This window comes from Pongo abelii, chromosome 9, assembly GCF_028885655.2.
Source record: "Pongo abelii isolate AG06213 chromosome 9, NHGRI_mPonAbe1-v2.0_pri, whole genome shotgun sequence".
Lineage (NCBI taxonomy): Eukaryota > Metazoa > Chordata > Mammalia > Primates > Hominidae > Pongo > Pongo abelii.
This window is the reverse complement of record NC_071994.2, coordinates 39,624,356-39,648,960: the sequence shown is the minus strand read 5'-3', so window position 1 is coordinate 39,648,960 and position 24,605 is coordinate 39,624,356. Positions and strand designations below refer to the sequence as shown.

Here is a 24,605-nt window from a genome sequence, read left to right as displayed (position 1 = left end):
GTAGTGTGCTGTATGTGGTTTAATATAAACCAGAGACGTGCAGTGTTTCCCCCAAGATCTAGCATATAAACCTGAGATTAGATGGCTGCTAAGCAAGTGCAAAAATTGTGGCTTCAAGTTCTCCTTCCTCCCACTTTAGCAGCTTTGTAAGTTTAATTTTTAATGATCTCTGCTCATGCTGTCACAAGAAACACAAAATCAGAAATGTTACTAAGCAACAACTGCAAGTGTAATAGTAATTTTTTTCAAGTTAGCAACATGGTCCTTTGCAGGAATGTGTGACAGAACAGCAGTGGCCTGAGGGGTCTGATGGGCCTTTCTAGCTATGGGATGTCTAGGCATGAACAGCACAATAAAACAGCAGTTGGGGAACTATAAGGAGCCTTTAAATTGACTTTTTTTTTTCTCTTCCCACAGAGATACTCTATTATAGCAAAGAAGAAAGATAATTTCATTGAGCCATCCTGTTTTACAGATAAGGAAACCAAAGGCCATAGAAGATTTGCCTTATGTCATGAAGAAAGTTTACGTTAGAACTCAGGGCTCCCAATTCCACTGTTCTTTATTCTACACCTGGGTGGTCACAACTGAGAATGTTTTGCTTATTTCTAAACAGAAATCATTTTTGACATGTTCATTTTAATGATGTGTCTATGCCTGGGGCTAATATCATGAAAACAATGTGTCTGGTAAGGAGAAAACTGAAAAAGTCAGCATTAAAAAGGCATTTAAGTCAATTTCAAATGCCTCCCATATGCAGACTCCACTTTATCTCCTCCAGTTCTCTAAAACCCTTCACTCCTTGGCTTTTTCTGGCGAATACACACATCTAGCTAAGAAAGCTCAACTTTTCTTTTTACTGGAGATGTCCTCTGTGTGTGTGTGTGTGTGTGTGTGTGTGTGTGTGTGTGTGTGTGTGTGTGTGTGTGTGTGTGTGTGTGTGTGTGTGTGTGTGCGCGCGCGCTCTGAGTTTATCCGACTTTTAAAAAGCTGAGTGGTGTTTTACACATTTTGGAATAGGCAGCTAGTGCTTCTTTCTCTGCTTTTGAAGTTTCCTGGGAAACTTCCTTAAAAGCATACCACAAAATTAATCTCTTCCTGTTTGCCAGAGGGTTGCTCCACTCTAAATTTGGCTCTACATCTACAAGCATGCTCTAGGAAGCCAATTAAAATGGATAAACAAGCAAAATGAAAACATACCTATGGACCAACCCAAGGTTACCATCAGGTGGTGAAGGACTTCAGAATCACTTACCTGAAGCATTGTGTCTCTCAGCAGCAAAGAGTAGCATCCCCAGCCCTGACCCTAATTTTATTCCTACTTTTCAGTTCTGAGGCACGGACTTAGAAAAAGACACATACATGCAATGGCCATCATGATATCCAAATAAGTAGGAAAAGGAACTGTGTTTCTGCCGATGAAGTTTTACTGAATTCAAAGGCAACCTACCCTAGTCAATAGGTCAGAATGCAGAAATGGCTGAAAACTCTGGTATTGAAAAGCAAATGTTCTCCACTTTTGTAAGAAATAACATTTTCAACCACTAAGAGACTTTATTACCATCCCTAAACACACAAAAAAAATTTCTTTTAGATTTACTCTCACTTTGCACGAATAACAAACATGCTTAGAACTGCTTAGATTGCACAATGTTCTCAGATTAGGAAGGGCAAATTGGTTTGAATAAAATACAGTTGTCTATTCTGCTAATAACTAAATCTTTATGAATGTTCTGAGTCCTGTACCATCAAAGAAATAGATCCTCCATGGGGGTTTCTATTTCTGGTAGATTGTACTTACACACTGAATGAAAAAGCTTTCTCCTAATATTCCCAGTCCAAATAAAAACAACCCAAGGGGCACCTCTTATTTAGGTCAGTAAAAGGTTGCAAATGTGGAATACTTTAGCCATCTACGTCACACTGGTAGAGACTTTCTGTGATCAGCTATTTTTTAATACCATATTTAATCAAATCTAAGATACCATCATTGTGAAACTCGACATTTTATATATCACTAAGAAAGCAAAAATGCAGCCTGGGTGACAAGAGTGAAACTCCATCTCAAAAAAGAAAAAGAATTAATGAACTATAGTTTAGTTTAATACACATTTACTAAGTGCCCACACTAACTACTTAAAAATGGTCCAAAGTACTGAGGCATCTTAAGCTGTTAGAAAATTGTTTTGTCATCACCACTACAGTAATGAGTCTTTGAATGATACCATTTTCTATACTTGGCTTCTAGTTTACTCTGCCTTTCACTGATCTTATCTTTTTATTAGTAACTTTTTTATGAGAAAAATAATTAATGCTTTATATATTGTTTTCTCAGTTCCATGAGCAAATATTTCAGAGGGAAAATTGGCATCTGAGTAAATATTACTTGGCTTTCATTCTGAAGCCCAAACATGGGCATTCCTTAAGCTGAGCATCTGCATAGAATTAGGAATTAACAAAATGGTGACAAAGTCCAACCCCACATTGCAAGGCTGCTCTCTGAGTGGCACTTCTGCAATTCTAACTGTCTACTCACTTGTAAGGCGTTGAAGTCAAGTGGGTGCAACACCAAACTCAATACTTTTTGTCGGAACAGTGGTGTATCTCCTACCTTTTCTAACAATGGTTCCCTGATATTTTGGGCAACCCAGGCATAGGACAGAAATCCTGGAATCAAGTTTGACAATATATTTCCTGCATAGCCTTCCAATCCAGTCAGTAAAGATGTCCTGTTAATTTTTCCTTTAAAATATTTCTCCTGGCCATCCCTTTTTATCCATCCCACTGCCACCATCTTGGCTCAGCTCTCACCACCTCATTTTGTGACCACAACGTCCCCATGCTCTATCAGACACTCTTTCTGCTCCATTCAACTCTGATGACCACTTCCTGGGTAACCACTCTCATATTATTCTCTTACACAAAAACTGGCAATGGCGTTTTTGTTCTATCTGCTCAAATCTAATGTCTTCTCTCTGATATTCAACACTCTCCAACATCTGCCCTCACCCTTCTTAGCTAACTTTCTCAAACGACGCAATGCTTCATCACTTCTACTCCGATCAGGACAGAGTCCTTGGAGCCCCATACACATTACTGCCTCCTGACTTGTTCCATTCCTCTGACAAACTCCTGTCTCCCTCTCACTTGCTGCCGAAATCTTGCTTATCCTTCATGATCCAGTTCAAGCATCAAATCATGCATGCCCCTTTCTCTAATTACTCCAGCATACACTGCCTTCCTTCCCTGAAATTCCACATTACATCTTACGTAGTACTTGATTCCCTTCTCATTTGTTTTGTTTTGTTTTTCCCAAGACAGAGTCTTGCTCTGTCGCCCAGGCTGGAGTGCAATGGTGTGATCTCGGCTCACTGCAATCTCCACCTCTTGGGTTCAAGCAATTCTCCTGCCTCAGCAGGAGGTAGCTGGGATTACAGGTACCCACCCCTATGCCCGGCTAATTTTTGTATTTTTAGTAGAGACAGGGTTTCACCATGTTGGCCAGGCTGGCCTACTCACTTGTTAATTGTTAACCGTATTTGCTCATTCTGGTCAGTCTTCAGCTGGAAGGTAAGTTCTTTGAGGGAATGGATCATGTCTGAGCCCCCATAATGCTTACCAGAGAAAAATGTAATGGCAGTACTCAGTAAAAACTTACTGATAGGTTTATTAAGCTAAGAGAAAAGACTGTTTGGATATAATTTTCGTAAGAAGCCTTTTCATTTGGAAAGATCAGTGAACCCATTGAAATTCTTAGGTAAATATAGGCTGTGCTAACCCCAAATTATAAACTCTAAGGCAGTGGTCCAAACCTTTTTGGCAGCAGGAACCAGTTTTGTGGAAGACAATTTTTCCATGGTCTGGGAGTAGCAGGGTGGATGGTTTTGGGATGAAATGGTTCCACCTTAGATCATCAGTTAAATTATCATAAGGAATTGGATTCTCATAAGGAGTATGCAACCTAGATCCCTTGCATGTGCAGTTCACAATAGGGCTCATCCTTCTATGAGAATCTAATGCTGCTGATGATCTGAAAAGAGACAGAGCTCAAATGGCAATGTTTGCTCACCCGCCACTCACTTCCTACTGTGCAGCCTGGTTCCTAACAGGCCAGGGACTGGTAACAATCCATGGCCTGGGGGTTGCGGATCCCTGCTCTAAGGAATTTGACAGATAGCAATTATCAGCCACAACCAACTTCTTGAGTTCCTCTAATGGGATAAAACTTTACTTGAATAATTAAAAAGCAGATAACACTACCACATACTAACTGTCCTACAATTTCCTGTGTAGCTCTATTTCTAGCAGATCAATAAGAGACTTGGGAAGTAATCAGTAATAGTAATAACAATAATAGCAAAATTTGTAGTTTTCAGCCTTTTAACTTCTTGTTTCTTATTCTGCTAAGCTTTCAATGAGTAATTTTATATACTGTATTGGAAATAATACAAGATTAAATAATAACTTCCAGGACAATTCTTCATTTTCAGCCTTCGGATGACTCTTTATCACACATAAGATAAAGAGGCTGTGTAATATTGCTAAGTAGATTATATATTTATTTATACTTAATAAATTCATTGATGCTAATTCCGCTTTAAGGCTTACAACCATTAATTCAACCACATCTATAAAATGCTAGGAAGGCTTTCATAGCCCCACTGTCAGGAAATTCAATATAGTACATAGAACTAAAAAGAAAATCAATGAAGTAGATATCAAGTTTAGCTTTAAGTGTGACTCACAAGTCTTAGACATTTCACTGAAAGAATGTCCATAACAACATGCTCTTTTACTCTTGCTGTAGTCATAACTTACATTTGTCTAAGAGACTATAGAACATTCACAGGCGTCATCTAATTTGATTTTTACAAGGAGACAGGATGGGTATTATTACCCCCATTACATAGATGAGGCAATTATGCGTCAGAGAGGTTAGGTAACCTGTCAAATGCCGTAAAGCTAGTAGGTCACCTGTCTCCTGAACCAGGCTTTTACCATCAAGATGTGTTGCCAGTTTTAGAATATCAGCCACAGAGAAGAGAGTGGCTATGACAACGAAGGAGCTTACAAAATGTGGACACAGTTTTCTGCAGCTGTGTGTGTCCTGGAACCTAACTTTCTAAAGGGAGTGCCATTAAGATACTACTTCATAGGGCTAGATTAATCACGACCAAGATCCTTCAACTTTAAGGCTTGATTACTTCAATGGATGAAATTTCAGACAATGTGGTCTTTTTCAAAGAGAAAGAATTGCAAAAATTTTAGCATGTTAGGACTAAGTTTCTATGGCCAAAGCTGGGAAAACAAGCAACAGTACAGATAATTCAGGCATACAGAAAAAAAAAAGCCTTGTTTGTTCCCAGCCCCTTTGGGTTTTACTTGTGAGCAAGTAATCAGAGAAAACACAGTTTAAAGATATGGCTGCTCATTTTAGATAGTCCTATAAAGATAATGGTAATGCTGAAGAAGTTATTAATATTTGGTTCCTAACATATATGATACAAACTATTAAGAGTTGACCTTAATGAAATCTTGCAAATCAATATTTAAAAATTTTTAATTTGCATCCAGTTGACTATATCCATATGTTAGACTTCCTTTTGTTCGTTCATTCATCACACATGAAGTCTACTTTCCAGTCTTATAGTCTAGGAGGGAGGTAGGACATATGTAACTAGAATATAAAGGTAGAAATGACCCAGAAAAGCTACACATAAAATTTTATAAAGAGAAAGAAGTTACTTCGAGTTAGGGAATAAAGGAATGCATTGTCAAGAAGTTTGGAAAGGGCCAGGTGCAGTGGCTCACACTTGTAATCCCAACACTTTGGGAGGCCGAGGTGGGAGGATCGCTTGATCCCAGGAATTCAAGATCAGCCTGGGCAACATAGTGAGACCAGGTCTCTACAAAAACTTAAAAATTAATCAGATGTGGTAGTGCACACCTATAGTCCCAGCTACTTGGGAGGCTGAGGTGGGAGGATCACTTGAGTCCGAGAAGTTGAGGCTGCAGTGAGCCATGATCAAGTCACTGCACTCCAGCTTGGGCGACAGAGAGACTCTGTCTCACAAATAAATAAATAAATAAGAAGATTGCAAAGAGTTTAAATGTTCCCTACAGTGGGTGAACGGCAGCTTGATGAATGGCAGGAATGTGGGAAGGCATAGAGTAAATGTCTGGGGAGAAGAGTGTGGAATGGGAACGGTGAAAAATAAGATTGAATGATTGCCAGATTTTGAAAGCCTCTGGGGGGATGCCAAAGAGTTTGGATGTTGCCATATGGGCACCTAAGAGCCAACGAGAGTTTCTGAGCATGGGAATGCTGCAAGAAGACCAGTTTATCATCCTGTGAAGGAGGACCTAAAAAAAATGATAGACTAGAAGAAAATAATTGGCTGACTTTACTCTTAGTGACTATGAAGCTTTAAAAATAAATATTAAGTAGTTACTTAAATATGAGGTTAAAGGCCTGGCTATATCTTTTTAATTAATTAATCCATTTATTTATTTATAAGCTGAAATGAGTTGCAAAAAGAAAAGTGGTTGAGAGAGTGCAGAGCTGAGTAGTAACCATCAGTAACGTCTGGGTTGGCAGAAAGAACAGGATAGAGAAAAACGGAGGAAAGGTGGTACTACAAACTGATTCCAATTATAATTACAGTGAATTTTGATTACACTGCTCAGTACTTTTAATTGAAATATCTCCAAACACTTTGCAAATATTAACTAATTAAGACTCAGAAGACCCTAGAGATGTAGGTAACTATAATTATCCCCATTTGGTACAGGAGGAGAGAGGACCAGAGTTTTTAATCAACTCATCTACTTACTGTGGTTCCCCTGATAGAACAAGTTCAGAACCCCAGATTCCAAAGGAAACTAGGCCTTAAACTACAGGGACTGTTTCATTCCTCTATATTATTTCCACATTATTTTCCCATCATATATGTATTGCCTAGCCAAGAAGACTAAACAAACAAGAAAACACCACCACAACAAAAACCACCCACACATTCCTCAAAGAAAATAATTAGCCATTGAAATCTATAAATAAAATGAAAAAAAAAGTAATGGTCATCACAGATACTCACCTACTTATCCGGATGGCCATTCAAGTGAAATTAATAAATATTTTAGTAAATGATATCTGAAAATGCAGATATTCCAAAGCTTTGCAGGTACCTTTAAAAATACAGTTTTTAGCCATAATTAGCTTATGTCTGAGAACATCCCAATACATGTCCTACAAAACACAGTCCTTCATACCACAGTATGCTCTAAGCCCCTGGTATGTCCATGGTGTTGATTGATACTTGCAGACATTACTTAAACTCACTAAGAGTGTCAGAGAAATTGCTGATTCTTAATTCATACCTGAAGTGATACCTACACGTAACTACCATAAGAAAAAATGTATAATTTCCAGAATCATTAATTTGATGGATAAATTTATATGCATCTTTGTTAGAAAGCACCATAGCTCTGACCCTCTGTTACTTCCCACTACACCCCTACTCCCCATCTCTGAAAATATAAGGATTTTTTTTTATCGGCAGATGTTCTACCTTTCTTCAAGAGTAAATTTAAAATGCCTGTGTTACAAAGACATTATGTTTTTGCTTGATAAGGAGCAAAGGATAAGGATTGACACTTTGAATTAGCACCTAGAACAATTTGTACAGTACCATGCACAAACTAAGTACTCAATTCTCTTTGTGCTAGAAATATTTGTATAGTATTTAGGGAAGTGCAATTAAACTAAAAGCAGTAAGTCTTAAGGTAAATTGAAATTATGTCATGAATTTTGGAATAAACGATAAAAAATGCCCAGCACAAGGGCCAGAACTGGGCAGAGAACATCCCATCTGGCTTCCTGACCCCAGGCATTTAGTGCTTCCATCAAGAGAAAGAAATTACTTTCAGTTAGGGAATAAAGGAATGCATTGTCAAGAAGGTTGCAAAGGGCCAGGTGCAGTGGCTCACATTTGTAATCCCAACACTTTGGGAGGCCAAGGCGGGAGGATCACTAGGGCCCAGGAATTCGAGATCAACCTGGGCAACACAGTGAGACCATGTCTCTACAAAAACTTAAAAAATTAAAAAAATTTAAAAAATTAGGTGTGGTGGTGCACACCTGTAGTATCAGCTACTTGGGAGGCTGAGGTGGGGGGATTACTTGAGTCTAAGAAGTTGAGGCTACAGTGAGTGATTGATCATGCCACTGAACTCCAGCCTGGGTGACAGAGACACTATTGCCCTAGGAAAGCAACTGTTTTTGCTGTAATCAATGAAGGCTCCTGATAGCCAGAGCCACCCAGAATTCACAGTAACATCGAACCTTGCCCTCATCCTCTGCCTCCTTGTCACAGAGCAACACTGCCCCAATAGCACACATCTCCAGTCTATAACAAAGAAGTCTTAGCATCAAGCATACTCAAGCCACTTGCATAGCAAATGAGGTCATCTGAAAACACTTTTAAAGGTTATTTTTTTAAAAAACAGTTTTTTGTTTACAGGACCCAAATGGCAGTTGACATTCCCTGTAAAAGTTTAACCTCTTCAATTAGGATTCTGTTTTCTTTAGAATTTCAGGTGGGATCTGTTACAATTCACTGAAGTTTAGATTTAACAATGTTCTATCTACTATGTTATTGAAACCATGTAATATTTACCAAATTCCCATATGTGGTAGACAGTGACATTAATTAAGAAGATAATTTCCAATTTGTTCCATGAAGTTTCAGTGACCCACTCTGTAATAAAGAACCTGGAAAGGGAGGTTCCAAGATGGCCAAATAGGAAGAGCTCCAGTCTACAGCCCCCAGTGTGAGTGACACAGAAGATGGGTGATTTCTGCATTTCCAACTGAGGTACCAGGTTCATCTCACTGGGGCTTGTCAGACAGTGGGTACAACCCACGGAGCATGAGCCAAAGCAGGGCGGGGCATCGCCTCACCCACGAAGCGCAAGGGATTGGGGAATTCCCTTTCCTAGCCAAGGGAAGCCATGACTGACAGTACCTGGAAAATCAGGACACTCCCCACCCTAATACTGCGCTTTTCCAATGGTCTCAGCAAACGGCACACCAGGAGATTATATCCCAGGCCTGGCTCGGAGGGTCCCACGCCCACAGAGCCTGGCTCACTGCTAGCACAGCAGTCTGAGATCGAACTGCAAGGCAGCAGCCAGGCTGGGGGAGGGGTGTCTGCCATTGCTGAGGCTTGAGTAGGTAAACAAAGCAGCCAGGAAGCTCGAAATGGGTGGAGCCCACCGCAGCTCAAGGAGGCCTGCCTGCCTCTGTAGACTCCACCTCTGGGGGCAGGGCACAGCTGAACAAAAGACAGCAGAAACTTCTGCAGACTTAAACGTCCCTGTCTGACAGCTTTGAAGAGAGTAGGGGTCCTCCCAGCATGGAGTTTGATATCTGAGAATGGACAGTCTGCCTCTTCAGTTGGTTCCTGACCCCTGAGTAGCCTAACTGGGAGGCACCTCCCAGTAGGGGCCGACTGACACCTCATACGGCCAGGTGCCCCTCTGAGACGAAGCTTCCAGAGGAACAATCAGGCAGCAACATTTGCCGTTCTGCAATATTTGCTGTTCTGCAGCCTCTGCTGCTGATACCCAGGCAAACAGGGTCTGGAGTGGACCTCCAGCAAACTCCAACAGACCTGCAGCTGAGGGTCCTGACTGTTAGAAGGAAAACTAACAGAACATCCATACCAAAACCGCATCTGTACATCACCATCATCAAAGACCAAAGGTAGATAAAACCACAAAGATGGGGAGAAACCAGAGCAGAAAAGCTGAAAATTCTAAAAATCAGAGCACCTCTTCTCCTCCAAAGGAACGCAGCTCCTCGCCAGCAACGGAACAAAGCTGGACAGAGAATGACTTTCACAAGTTGAGAGTAGAAGGCTTCAGATGATCAGTAATAACAAACTCCTCCTAGCTAAAGGAGGATGTTTGAACCCATCGCAAAGAAGCTAAAAACCTTGAAAAAACATTAGACGAATGGCTAACTAGAATAAACAGCATAGAGAAGACCTTAAATGACCTGATGGAGCTGAAAACCATGGCACAAGAACTACATGACACATGCACAAGCTTCAGTAGCCGATTCAATCAAGTGGAAGAAGGGAATTGAAGATCAAATGAATGAAATAAAGCAAGAGAAGTTTAGAGAAAAAAGAGTAAAAAGAAATGAACAAAGCCTCCAAGAAATATGGGACTATGTGAAAAGACCAAATCTGCATCTGATTGGTGTACCTGAAAGTGACAGGGAGAATGGAACCAAGTTGGAAAACACTCTGCAGGATATTATCCAGAACTTCCCCAATCTAGTGAGGCAGGCCAGCATTCAAATTCAGGAAATACAGAGAATGCCACAAAGATACTCCTCAAGAAAAGTAACTCAAAGACACATAATTGTCAGATTCACCAAAGTTGAAATGAAGGAAAAAACGTTAAGGGCAGTGAGAGAGAAAGGGCAGGTTACCCACAAAGGGAAGCCCATCAGACTAACAGTGGATCTCTCAGCAGAAACTCTACAAGCCAGAAGAGAGTGGGGGCCAATATTCAACATTCTTAAAGAAAAGAGTTTTCAACCCAGAATTTCATATCCAGCCAAACTAAGCTTCATAAGTGAAGGAGAAATAAAATCCTTTACAGACAAGCAAATGCTGAGAGATTTTGTCACCACCAGGCCTGCCTTACAAGAGCTCCTGAAGGAAGCACTAAACATGGAAAGGAACAACCGGTACCAGCCACGGCAAAAACATGCCAAATTGTAAAGACCATCGAGGCTAGGAAGAAACTGCATCAACTGACGAGCAAAATAACCAGCTAACATCATAATGACAGGATCAAATTCACACATAACAATATTAACCTTAAATGTAAATGGGCTAAATGCTCCAGTTAAAAGACAAGGACTGGCAAATTGGATAAAGAGTCAAGACCCATCAGAGTGCTGTATTCAGAAGACCCATCTCACGTGCAGAGACACACATAGGCTCAAAATAAAGGGATGGAGGAAGATCTACCAAGCAAAAGGAAAGCAAAAAAAAAAAAGCAGGAGTTGCAATCCTAGTCTCTGATAAAACAGACTTTAAACCAACAAAGATCAAAAGAGACAAGGCAATTACATAATTGTAAAGGGATCAATTCAACAAGAAGAGCTAACTATCCTAAATATATATGCACCTAATACATGAGCACCCAGATTCACAAAGCAAGTCCTTAGAGACCTACAAAGAGACTTAGACTCCAACACAATAATAATGGGAGACTTTATCACCCCACTGTCAACATTAGACAGATCAACAAGACAGAAAGTTAACAAATATATCCAGGAATTGAACTCAGCTCTGCACCAAGCAGACCTAATAGACATCTACAGAACTCTCCACTCCAAATCAACAGAATATACATTCTTCTTGGCACATCACACTTATTCCAAAAATTGACTACATAGTTGGAAGTAAAGCACTCCTCAGCAAATGTGAAAGAACAGAAATTATAACAAACTGTCTCTCAGACCACAGTGCATTCAAACTAGAACTCAGGATTAAGAAACTCACTCAAAAAAAAAAAATAAATAAAATAAAATAAACTCACTCAAAACCGCTCAACTACATGGAAACTGAGCAACCTGCTCCTAAATGACTACTGGTTACATAACGAAGTGAAGGCAGAAATAAAGATGTTCTTTGAAACCAATGAGAACAAAGACACAACATACCAGAATCTCTGGGACACATTTAAAGCAGTGTGTAGAGGGAAATTTATAGCACTAAATGCCCACAAGAGAACGCAGGAAAAATCTAAAATTGACACACTAACATCACAATTTAGAGAAGCAAGAGCAAATACATTCAAAAGCTAGCAGAAGACAAGAAATAACTACGATCAGAGCACAACTGAAGGAGATAGAGACAGAAAAAACCCTTCAAAAAATCAATGAACCCAGGAGCTGGTTTTTTTAAAAGATCAACAAAATTGATAGATCACTAGCAAGACTAATAAAGAAGAAAAGAGAGAAGAATCAAATAGATGCAATAAAAGATGATAAAGGGGATATCACCACCAGTCCCACAGAAATACAAATTACTATCAGAGAACACTAGGAACACCTCTATGCAAATAAACTAGAAAATCTAAAAGAAATGAATAAATTCCTGGACACATACACCCTCCCAGGACTAAACCAGGAAGAAGTTGAATCTCTTAATAGACCAATAACAGGCTCTGAAATTGAGGCAATAATTAATAGCCTACCAACCAAAAAAATCCATCAGGACCAGATGGATTCACAGCTGAATTCTACCAGAGGTACAAAGAGGAGCTGGTACCATTCTGAAACTATTCCAATCAACAGAAAAAGAGGGAATCCTCCCTAACTCATTTTATGAGGCCAGCATCATCCTGATACCACAGCCTGGCAGAGACACAACAAAAAAAGACAATTTCAGGCCAATATCCCTGATGAACATCGATGGAAAAATCCTCAGTAAAATACTGGCAAACCGAATCCAGCAGCACATCAAAAAGCTTATCCACCATGATCAAGTTGGCTTCATCCCTGGGATGCAAGCCTGGTTCAACATACGCAAATCAATAAATGTAATCCATCATATAAACAGAATCAAAGACAAAAACCATGATTATCTCAATAGATGCAGAAAAGGCCTTTGACAAAATTCAACAGCGCTTTGTGCTAAAAACTCTCAATAAACTATGTATTGATGGGACATATCTCAAAATAATAAGAGCTATTCATGACAAACCCACAGCCAATATCATACTGAATGGGCAAAAGCTGGAAGCATTCCCTTTGAAAACTGGCACAAGACAGGGATGCCCTCTCTCACCACTCCTATTCAACATAGTGTTGAAAGTTCTGGCCAGGGCAGTCAGGCAGCAGAAAGAAATAAAGGGCATTCAATTAGGAAAAGAGGAAGTCAGATTGTCCCTGTTTGCAGATGACGTGATTGTTTATTTAGAAAAGCCCATCATCTCAGCCCAAAATCTCTTTAAGCTGATAAGCAACTTCAGCAAAATCTCAGGATACAAAATCAATGTGCAAAAATCACAAGCATTCCTATACACCAATAACAGACAAACAGAGAGCCAAATCATGAGTGAACTCCCATTCACAATTGCTTCAAAGAGAATAAAATACCTAGGAATCCAACTTACAAGGGCTGTGAAAGACCTCTTCAAGGAGAACTACAAACCACTGCTCAATGAAATAAAAGAGGAGGCAAACAAATGGAAGAACATTCCATTCTCATAGATAGGAAGAATCAATATGAAAATGGCCATACTGCTCAAGGTAATTTATAGATTCAATGCCATCCCCATCAAGCTACCAATGACTTTCTCCACAGAATTGGAAAAAAACTAAAGTTCATATGCAACCAAAAAAGAGCCCGCATTGCCAAGACAATCCTAAACCAAAAGAACAAAGCTGGAGGCATCACGCTACCTGACTTCAAACTATATTACAAGGCTACAGTAACCAAAACAGCATGGTACTGGTACCAAAACAGAGATATAGACCAATGGAACAGAACAGAGCCCTCAGAAATAATACCACACATCTACAACCATCTGATCTTTGACAAACCTGACAAAAACAAGAAATGGGGAAAGGATTCCCTATTTAATAAATGGCACTGGGAAAACTGGCTAGCCATATGTAGAAAGCTGAAACTGGATCCCTTCTTTACATCTTATACAAAAATTAATTCAAGATGAATTAAAGACTTAAATGTTAGACCTAAAACCATAAAAACCCTAGAAGAAAACCTAGGCAATACCATTCAGGACACAGGCACGGACAAGGACTTTATAGGGACTTTATGACTAACACACCAAAAGCAATGGCAACAAAAGCCAAAATTGACAAATGGGATCTAATTAAACTCAAGAGCTTCTGCACAGCAAAAGAAACTAACATCAGAGTGAATAGGAAACCTACAGAATGGGAGAAAATTTTTACAATCTACCCATCTGACAAAGGGCTAATATCCAGAATCTACAAAGAACTCAAACAAATTTACAAGAAAAAATCAAACGACCCCATCAAAAAGTGAGTGAAGGATATGAACAGACACTTCTCAAAAGAAGACATTTATGTAGCCAAAAGACACATGAAAAAATGCTCGTCATCACTGGCCATCAGAGAAATGCAAATCAAAACCACAATGAGATACCATCTCACACCAGTTAGAATGACAATCATTAAAGTCCGGAAACAACAGGTGCTGGAGAGGATGCGGAGAAATAGGAACACTTTTACACTGTTGGTGGAACTGTAAACTAGTTCAACCATTGTGGAAGACAGTGTGGCGATTCCTCTAAGATCTAGAACTAGAAATACCATTTGAGCCAGCCATCCCATTACTGGGTATATACCCAAAGGATTATAAATCATGCTACTGTAAAGACACATGCACACGTATGTTTATTGCGGCACTATTCACAATAGCAAATACTTGGAACCAACCCAGATGTCCATCAGTGATAGACTGGATTAAGAAAATGTGGCACATATACATCACAGAATACTATGCAGCCATAAAAAAGGATGAGTTCAGGTCCTTTGCAGGGACATGGATGAAGCTGGAAACCATCATTCTGAGCAAACTATCGCAAGGACAGAAAACCAAATACCACATGTTCTCACTCATAGGTGGGAATTGAACAATGAGAACACTTGGACACAGGGTGGGGAACATCACACACCGGGACCTGTCATGGGGTGGGGGTAGTGGGGAGGGATAGCATTAGGAGATATACCTAATGTAAATGACGAGTTAATGGGTGCAGCACACCAACATGGCACATGTATACATACGTAACAAACCTGCAGGTTGTGCACATGTACCCTAGAACTTAAAGTATAATTAAAAAAAAAAAAGAACCTGGAGAAATTATCAAGTAAGCATCATATTTAATGAATTAACTATGGTGAAATCATGTGGGAAAAATTTTTCTGTACAGGGATGATGACTCTGGAAATGGTGCAGAGAGAGACAGAAAAACAAATGCCACTGTAACACAGGTATTTAAATTGTATTTAAATACACAGACTTTTGAATTTATAGAAAATTTTCAAGTATGAAATTGATTTCATACAACCTAAAGTCTCAAACTTCAAATAATTTTTTGAGTGTTAAATTTATAAATTGTGTATTAATGCAATTCAAATTTATTCCTAAAAATATTTTAACTAAAGGAGAGGGGCCTGAGATTAGAGTTTTAGGAAATGTACATATGGGGTAAACTTACACAGGCTGAAATTAAGTGAAACCTTACTTCTCAGTGTTGAGATGGATTAGCCATTTTAACATAAAGTGGAAGCTTCTAAGAAATGCAGAATCTCAACTTCCCCACCCATTCCACCTACCCCACCCACTCAATCAGATCTTGCATTTCAATAAGATTTATAAATTTTAGTGCAATAACTTCTTTACTTATCAAAGTTGAGAAGCACTAGACTAAATGATAAAGACAAAAGAGGCTGCTTAGGATAAGGAAATACAAGGTTGAAATTAACTTAAGTATTATGATACTTTCTTAGCGTGTCATACGGTTACCTGTCATCTTTCCTCTTTGGTTCAACTTGTTTTATGGGGACATTTGTGTGGGAAAATATCTTTGCTTTTGTAATTTATGTGGGAAAATATCTTTGCTTTTGTGTTTTTACTTAAGTAAAATCTGGGCTCCTTTTATGTCAACTAGCTTTTCCACTGTTGTTATTGTTATGATAGAAAGTACAGGCTACTTATAAACATGATTAGTTCAATGAGAACTTTTAGAATATTGCTGACCTAAATCTGGACATCTACACAATCATTAATTCTTACCAAAATGCTACAAGGCAATATAAGCATAATTAGCCTCCCTGATCTGTGAACATAGCCTAATGTCACTCACTCAATCAGAATCATACTGGAAACGATATGACCAACTATGGCAGGTAGTAGATGTCCAGTCACACTAGTATTGCTTTTAGCCAGATGTCTCTGGTCCTTGTGAGTTCCTTTGGTCCTTAATGGTGAAATAGCAACAGAGGGAACCAACTCACTCACTCAAGACAGATTTCTTATTTCTAGACTTGTCATGAAACCAACAGATCCAGCTCTCTCCTACCAAATACCATGAAATTTAAACAAACAAAACTCGCAAAATAAAACAGCAGCAGCAGCAACAACAACAATGAAATATTAAAATAGTAAATATAAGTATCAAACATCGAAACCCCCTCTCCAACCAAAATCTCTTTTCTTCAATAAAGTTCCCAGGAGGTAACCCAATTTCTAGGTTGGTGTCCAATATTTGGGATCATTTGATTCAAGACTGAAGTACTTAAAATGGCTTTTAAAAAAGGAAAAAAGGTTAGATTTCCAGAGAAAAAGTTGAACGTTATGAGGGATTTGATGAGGGCAGCTTTGCAAGTAGAACTGGAGACTGGTCCACTGTTTAGGCTTTTTACGAAAGACTGCAAAGGTTGTTTGTTTCCAAACACCAAGAAGTCACCAAGTTCACCAGTCCAAATGCAAATGACTCACACTAGGAACCCTAATAGTGCTGCTGTTAAGTCATTTGCAAATGGGTGGGGCTGAGATGACGCAGAACCCTATTTTCCCAGGTGGCATCTTAAGTATGGTTGATTGTACCTTCAGCCCCACATTTAAAAGTACAGTGTCAACACAGCTAAGGGACCGCCTCCTTCAAATTACACACAAGGCACACCTACTAACAGGAGATGTTGTGAAAGCCAGGTGGGGCTTTGTCTTTCAAGTCCCTGCATCCAAGAATAAGCATGCTGTGTACAAAAAAAAAAAAAAGCAAGGGTGATGCAACTGCATTCATTGTCCCTAAAGGGAGAACATGCAATAACTCTTAGATCCAAGGATAAAGAGAATCCCCCTTTAAGAAAAGATGTTGGCATTATGTGGGGATTGGGAACATGCCAGAGCAATCACACATTTTTACAAAAGAGAGAAAGAGAAAAAAAAATTAAGACCCATTTGTCTTATTTCAGTCTCTTTCTTCAGAATTGATGACTTTAATCAACAGGTTGCTTTCAGAGTATTGCTGGACACCTTGACTTTCTGCCATGAAATGCTATGGGAATTCTGACAGTTGAGAGCCAACACCCCACTAGACACCAGTGCTGCATAACCACACTTTTAATAGACCCCAGAGCTGTGGTGACAGCATGCCCTTCCCAGTTTTTCCACAGACGGTGCTCCTGAAATTTTCCATAGTCGGTGTATTCTTGTGGTTAATTAGTTATCTGAGCAATTTCCATTATAGAAAGAGTATCTGTACGTAATTAAACCCATCTTAGAACCAAACTGCCAGGCTTCAATGTCATTAATTCAGAAGGGCTAAAATGAAAATGAGATGAATAATTCTCACCTGATGAAGGGACCGCACTAGATTAGATCCTATCCTCTGAAATACATAGAGCATTAAATTTAAAAAAACAAGAGAGGTGAAAACAGGTGATTGAAGAAACTGGAAAGGTAAGTTGCCTCTAGAGACCAAAGAATAACACTCCTTTTCAAACTATTATCAAGAAATCTTGGGGGAAAGATAAAATTAGCAAGAGAAGGCTATTAGCTCTCTGTTACTCACCTTTATGAAACCATTTTCAGGGATCAGTTTGTTAAATTCCACTGAAACGTGGAGGTACACAGCACAGCCCTTCTTCTGGGATGCACAGTCATGCCATACAGAAGCGTGTGGGTAGACGCCAAAACATGTATGGACCTGCAACCCTTTCTGTAGAAACTCAGCATTCTGAGTAGTAACAAGGATTAACCTTGTGCACTCATGAAGAAAACTGGTGGCTCCACACATCCAGTTGTCCTTCGGGTTATTTTTGCATCCCTCTCTATAATTTCTTTTAATTACTTACTGTAAAGCACAGGAAAGTGCTCATTACTTGTAGCTTAATGCAGGAGGAAATATAATTGAATATGTTCTCCTAGCCACTGCTCTATCCCAGCTCCCAGCTCTTCTGAAGTGTCACTGTTCATTTCAACAGTACGAGTAAGGCAGTTTCCAGGCCCTGTGCATAATGAGCCATGTGTACCCTATTCAAGAAACTGGCTGTACTCCAGAACTACTATAAAATATAAGGAAAATATTAACATCTTAGATGACAAAAGATCCATATGGCTGGCCAGAAAATATCCGTGTCATTTAAGCCATTAGAATGCACCTATATGGAAACATTCAATTTGGTGGTACTGTGAACAACAGAACTGTGAAAACATCTGTTTATCTCCACCCATTTTCACTAAACACTGATTCCTATAGAAGACATGCAAACTCAAATACCAACATATTTCATCTAAGCATAGGACAGGGACTCCATTTTTACATAGTTGCTATACTAAATACAATACAGTATTTGTTGGTGATAGGATTTTGGAAGATGCTCTGGGCAGCTGGAAAAATAAGTAAAATGTTTCTCTTTGTATTAAACTTGATTAAAAATAATAGCTAACATTTATGAATGGTGAGGTAGATAATTTGATTATCCACCATTTATAGCTGAGGAAACTGAGGCCCAGAGAGTTTCAGTGGATTCCCTAAGATCACATACCCATTATGTGGTGGAGAGGGAATAGGAACCAGTGCTGGCTTGCTATGCCTCTTTCCATATGGGGTCAGACGTAGATGTGGTGTCTTATAATGTGAGGGAGGTCTACTTGGCAGAAATATCCTGCAGATCCTATATGCCAGTTTCTTATTTATTTAAACAAAGCCCCATGTGAGCATTTCTGATAAGCAGTTTGTTTACCCACTAATTCCACAGAGGTTAAATATAACCCTAATGTTTCTTTGTTGCTACTCTGTTTCCAGTATTGAATTATTACCACAAGGTACCAACCATACATGCATACTTAATAAGGTATTGTGTCAAAACTATGCATGAAGGTCATTTGTTTGAGATGTCAGAACATTTTCCCCTGAGAAGATCTCATTGGGCATTGAAACAGAACCACATGCTTTTCAGACCAGCAACCGCGACTACCAAATATTCCTCTGTCAACTCTACTTTAGTAAGAATGCTTTCAATTAAGGCCTAAGTGTCAACATGCCTTTAAAAAAATCGTGGTGACATAAAATCTTTCTTTTTAGCACCCAACAGAATCTCTTCAAAGCCTGGTGGTCTGACACCCTATGCTACGTGACTTGTGACCCATCCATTTGTCATGTTCTTTGGGAATGTGGCTAAGGGGCTGAGATGTGACTTGAAAAGAAAGGTAGAACAAGATCATCTCAAATTTATTATCAAGGAATAGTTCAGACAACGACTTCAGGCCACAAAGACAGCAGAACAGATGGTCCGGCATGGATAGAGCATCAGACACTCACAGACTGTGCCAACAAGAGCCATCGAGTCAAAACAGCCAAAGGAAGGAGGGTCATGGAATGGGTTCTCTCACACCAAACTGATGCCCAGAGGCCCTCGGCATGAATAACAAAGGCAACCAGACCCACAATCCATACTGAGTGGATACAAAACCTATACCTAAGCTGACATCCCAAACGTGTGTGGCAAGTTAGATGATGATGGCACAAAAGACAGAACACCTTGCTTCTGGCCATTGTCAGCTCTTGGAAGAGAGCACACTTTTAGAGGAGCAGCTGCAAGGAGCCTGAGAACAAAACTGGAAAAGTCTGTTATGAAAGCCTTCACAGGTATTATTAACAAAAGAAAATGTGTATTTGTCAATGGTGTGTCAGCTAGATTTTGGCAGTCCATTCTTATGCCCAGGAATGACCTCTTGTGTAGACTGGATACAGTCATCAATGCAACTGTCCAGGTGCAACTCTTCTATAAAGGGAAAGAGGAGTGACTTTCCCCTGTAAAGTGGCCCTGTCAAAATTCTATAAAAAATATTGTCCATTTCATAGGCATGGGCAAGGACTTCATGTCTAAAACACCAAAAGCAATGGCAACAAAAGCCAAAATTGACAAATGGGATCTAATTAAACTCAAGAGCTTCTGCACAGCAAAAGAAACTACCATCAGAGTCAACAGGCAACCTACAAAATGGGAGAAAATTTTCGCAACCTACTCATCTGACAAAGGGCTAATATCCAGAATCTACAATGAACTCAAACAAATTTACAAGAAAAAAACAAACAATCCCATCAAAAAGTGGGTGAAGGACATGAACAGACACTTCTCAAAAGAAGACATTTATGCAGCCAAAAAACACATGAAAAAATGCTCACCATCACTGGCCATCAGAGAAATGCAAATCAAAACCACAATGAGATACCATCTCATACCAGTTAGAATGGCAATCATTAAAAAGTCAGGAAGCAACAGGTGCTGGAGAGGATGTGGAGAAATAGGAACACTTTTACACTGTTGGTGGGACTGTAAACTAGTTCAACCATTGTGGAAGTCAGTGTGACGATTCCTCAGGGATCTAGAACTAGAAATACCATTTGAGTCAGCCATCCCATTACTGGGTATATACCCAAAGGACTATAAATCATGCTGCTATAAAGACATGCACACATATGTTTATTGCGGCACTATTCACAATAGCAAAGACTTGGAACCAACCCAAATGTCCAACAATGATAGACTGGATTCAGAAAATGTGGCACATATACACCATGGAATACTATGCAGCCATAAAAAATGATGAGTTCATGTCCTTTGTAGGGACATGGATGAAATTGGAAATCATCATTCTCAGTAAACTATCGCAAGAACAAAAAACCAAACACCGCATATTCTCACTCATAGGTGGGAATTGAACAATGAGAACACATGGACACAGGAAGGGGAACATCACACTCTGGGGACTGTTGTGGGGTGGGGGGAGGGGGGAGGGATAGCTTTAGGGGATATACCTAATGCTAAATGGCGAGTTAATGGGTGCAGCACACCAGCATGACACATGTATACATATGTAACTAACCTGCACATTGTGCACATGTACCCTAAAACTTAAAGTATAATAATAATAAAATCAAAAAATTAAAAAAATATATTGTCCATTTAAATTAAATAACCACTGTGCCTGGCTCCATTTACCACACTTTTCTATGCAGTGGAATTGAAGGGGATTTTTTTTTTGCTGTCCTCAGAGAAAAATAAGACTGACAATCAACCTTTCTAATGAGAATGGTAAGGAGTTATGTGGGGATGGCCTGGAATATATGCTGCTCAAATGGTGGAGATGTTATCTAGGCCGTAAATCATGGCATTTTTATATGATCCCCCATGTGCCTAATGCAGGAAACCACTTGGCAACTTTAAGGAAAAAGTCTAGCAATATTGCATCATAGTTCAATGTTTATATTGTACTTGGGCAGTTTAAATTTATCTTATAAAGTACTAATTATTTAATTACAAATGTTGAGTAAGTGTAAAATCATTCCTCAAAAAAGCATCCCTTGAGTATGAAAGTTCCAAGCTTAGCAAGACATCCCTGTGATTTGGGATACATCTCTTGAACTCAGTCCTGAAAATAATGTTAATAGCTGAGAAAAGAGCATTGAAAGCCTTATACGCAGTGTGTTGTAGTGAAACAATTTTCTTTTTGGTTCTAAAAAACACTGTTGTGCTCTTTAGATCCAGCATGGCTAGTTAGGTGAATAATGAATGCATGTTCAACTTTCTGCTACAGGAAATTCTGCAAGTGGCAACATGGGTCCATTCCGTGTGTGTCACTAGAGCTGGCGCAAGGCCATGGCCATGGTGAGGCACTGTTTCCACTGGAACTAATCTGATACCTGCACCAGCTCTTGGAACTGCAAACTATGGATGGGGTAAAAGACTGCTCACCTCCCATTTCTCATCTCATCTCACACACTCTGTTTGATGAGGCTATGGAGAAACAGGTCTTCTCATACACTAATGGTGGGAGTACAAACAATTCAAGCCCTTTGCAGGACAATTAGGCAATACCTATCAAAATTATACATGATTTTTCCTGCTGACCCAGCAATTCCACTTCTGGGAATAAATTGACAGATATAGGTGCATATGTACAAAATGATGGAAAGCTCTCTGGTATATATTAGTAAGTGATAAAACAAGGTGTAAAATAGTGTATATATGGCTACTACCTTTTGTTTTAAAAATGGGGGAAAATGGCGGAGCTGGCGGTGAGCGGAGATCGTGCCACTGCACTCCAACTTGGGCGACAGAGCGAGACTCTGTCTAAAAAAAAAAAAAAAAAAACAGGGTGGGGTGGGGGGGAAATAATAGTACATATTCATATTTACCTGTATCTATATAAAACACACTATCAAGTATTCACAAGAAACTAATACAAATGATCACCTTATAGATGGTATGTATTGGGGGATACTGGGGTGAGCAGGGTATAAGTGGGGCAAGACTTTTCAATGTAAACTACTTTGAACTTTTATTTTGATTTTTGAATAATGTAAATTAACTGTCAAATAATTAAATTAAAAATAACCAATTTTTTAACAAAACATTTAATCTAGTGGCTTTACTTTTGACACAAGACAATCTCCAAATCTCTACCAATCACCAAAAACAGAGATTTACACCAGTTTCTTTGCTTATTTTTCCTGGTAGTGACTACAATTAAGAAGTCCTGTGGGTGCCATCTCAGTTTTGGAGATATTTCCCTAGAAGAAACTGATTCAAGGTGGGACAATTGGGTATAGAGAATAGTCCCTGGGACCGGGGGCTGAAGTCCTGAGTTCTGGTCCTGCCTAACTCCCACTTTCTATTAAGCTGACCCTGTGAAACGGCTGATACATGACCATTTTTTACCAACAAATTAGACAAATTCATGGGTGAACAAATTAAAAAACCCTGTTGCCTCACCACTGTAATACGATGAGGACACGTATACACACCCTGCCTAACCCACAGCATCACACCAGGGATTGTCAACATATGGGAAAGGGCTTTGTACATTGTAAAGGTCAACCCTACAAACAGCAGCTGTGAAACACAACACAACCCTGAGGGGGTGGCCATGGCTAAACGTAGGAGGGGAAAAGGACCCAGTCCCAAAAGCATCTGAGATACTGAGATAGTGCAGAGGAATGAAATCTTCCAAAAGATGGAATCTAAACATAAACAGACATCAAGAGCGGGCTGACTTGCAGTGGAAGATGTGGTTAAATGACTCCACATGTGGTCATCTGCCATTGAATACACTGCAAATTCTGTAAAGCCTACTAAGGGAAATTAGGGAGATGTAACTGGGAGCACACTGTAAAGATACTGATACGAACACAAATGTGAGATCAATGTTGAATGATGGACCCAAAAGGATGGCTCTTAGTCCTTGTGAACATATAGTTGTTGGAGATATGTGTCTGTCATACACAGATAGGCCTCCAACTCACCTCTGAAATCAGATGCAAACTTCAGATACTTTTGAAAAGGCTCCCTAGAGGACCTCTTACCCCCAAATGTAGAGACTAAATGAAAAACCATTCTTTAGAGGGGGTTAAAAAAAAAACACTCAAAAAACTTCTCCTTTCCACATGTATAGTCATCTGGAACACAGATCTCCCATTAAACGGATGGTCAAAGCTGTATCACAACATTAAACTAAGCACAAAAATTCAAGACTTCCTTTCCTCACCCTCCTAAAACAAAACATTCCAATAGGCTAGAAATAACCTCATGAGGAAGTTCATTGAAGGTACTCCCACTTGGCACTACTATCCAGACACTGGGTTAGGAAACTAGTTACTTGGAACTCAGAAAAAATAAGAACTATTTTGATTAGGCAAGGCCCCTGTGCAAGGTGCCTAGTTCCAGCTGGGTCTCAGTAGTCTGATGGGTGTCATGCACTCCTGGACCTCCTCTTAATGAAACGAGGGACCTTGACTTTGGGCCCCATGTTGAGAAGCTCTGAAGCCAAATATAATGGTCAAATATAATGTCCTCTCACTTCCAGCTTCATTGAGCAGACCATGTTTCCATATAGAAATTTCTCTAGGAGGCTTACTATCTTATGTTATCTCAAGCTGAGGCCTCCTCTTACACAAGAGGCTTAAACTGACTATAAGTAAGAGTTAAAGATATGTTATGGTTTTTTATGAATTATTCATTTATTCATTCGGCAAAGGTTATTAAGAAGGTACTGAGTTTGGATGTACTTTGCTTTAGGAAAATCATTTTCAAGGTTGCTTCATGCAAAGTGGGAATAATTAACTTGGTAACTCAATGGATTTGCTAAGTGATTGCCCCAAGTTTAAATTGTCACTGATTTTCAAGTATGACAAGAAAACCAGAGACCCAAGGAGGTGGGCACATTCCCACCTGTCAATAACCCTCAAGAGAAGTGCTTCAGTATTACCCCAAATGGCCAACTTTTCATGGTTAATGATTTAGTTAGAGGCTCACAAGATCAAAAACAATCCTTAAAAAACTATTTATGTGAACACAGGGACAATGAGCTGACACCTTCAAGGTGCATGTTAGAGGCACAATACAAGTTCCTGTTTCACCAGCAGAGCTCTGGTCGCTCAGTTGAAGCTGAAAGTCAGAACCAGCTGTGTTTCTGTCATTCCCTCATATGAAAAGAACTCAGCTGTAGACCTTCTTT

The 24,605-nt window shown here is 39.5% G+C and overlaps 1 protein-coding gene and 1 long non-coding RNA gene across 8 annotated transcripts in view; one reads left to right on the top strand and one right to left on the bottom strand.

Annotated features, from left to right (window-relative positions):
• The window catches only part of BDNF (brain derived neurotrophic factor), a 47,985-nt gene that overhangs the window by 1,665 nt on the left and 21,715 nt on the right, over window positions 1-24,605 (bottom strand). Inside the window, exon 1 of one of the 3 annotated variants that reach the window (XM_054524562.2) lies at window positions 17,656-17,895. The exons of the other annotated variants lie outside the window; for them this stretch is intronic. Coding sequence (XP_054380537.1) covers window positions 17,656-17,880 — 225 coding nt within the window. The 5' untranslated portion in view covers window positions 17,881-17,895. Of the gene's footprint in view, window positions 1-17,655; window positions 17,896-24,605 lie in introns of those variants that run through there. 3 annotated transcript variants of the gene reach the window in all.
• The window catches only part of LOC129048656 (uncharacterized), a 194,859-nt gene that overhangs the window by 150,340 nt on the left and 19,914 nt on the right, over window positions 1-24,605 (top strand). Inside the window, exon 5 of one of the 5 annotated variants that reach the window (XR_010141869.1) lies at window positions 21,687-24,149. The exons of 1 other annotated variant lie outside the window; for it this stretch is intronic. This is a non-coding gene — a long non-coding RNA (uncharacterized LOC129048656). Of the gene's footprint in view, window positions 1-417; window positions 8,456-16,124; window positions 17,642-19,170; window positions 24,150-24,605 lie in introns of those variants that run through there. 3 more of the 5 variants (XR_010141865.1, XR_010141866.1, XR_010141867.1) reach the window with 3 other exon arrangements.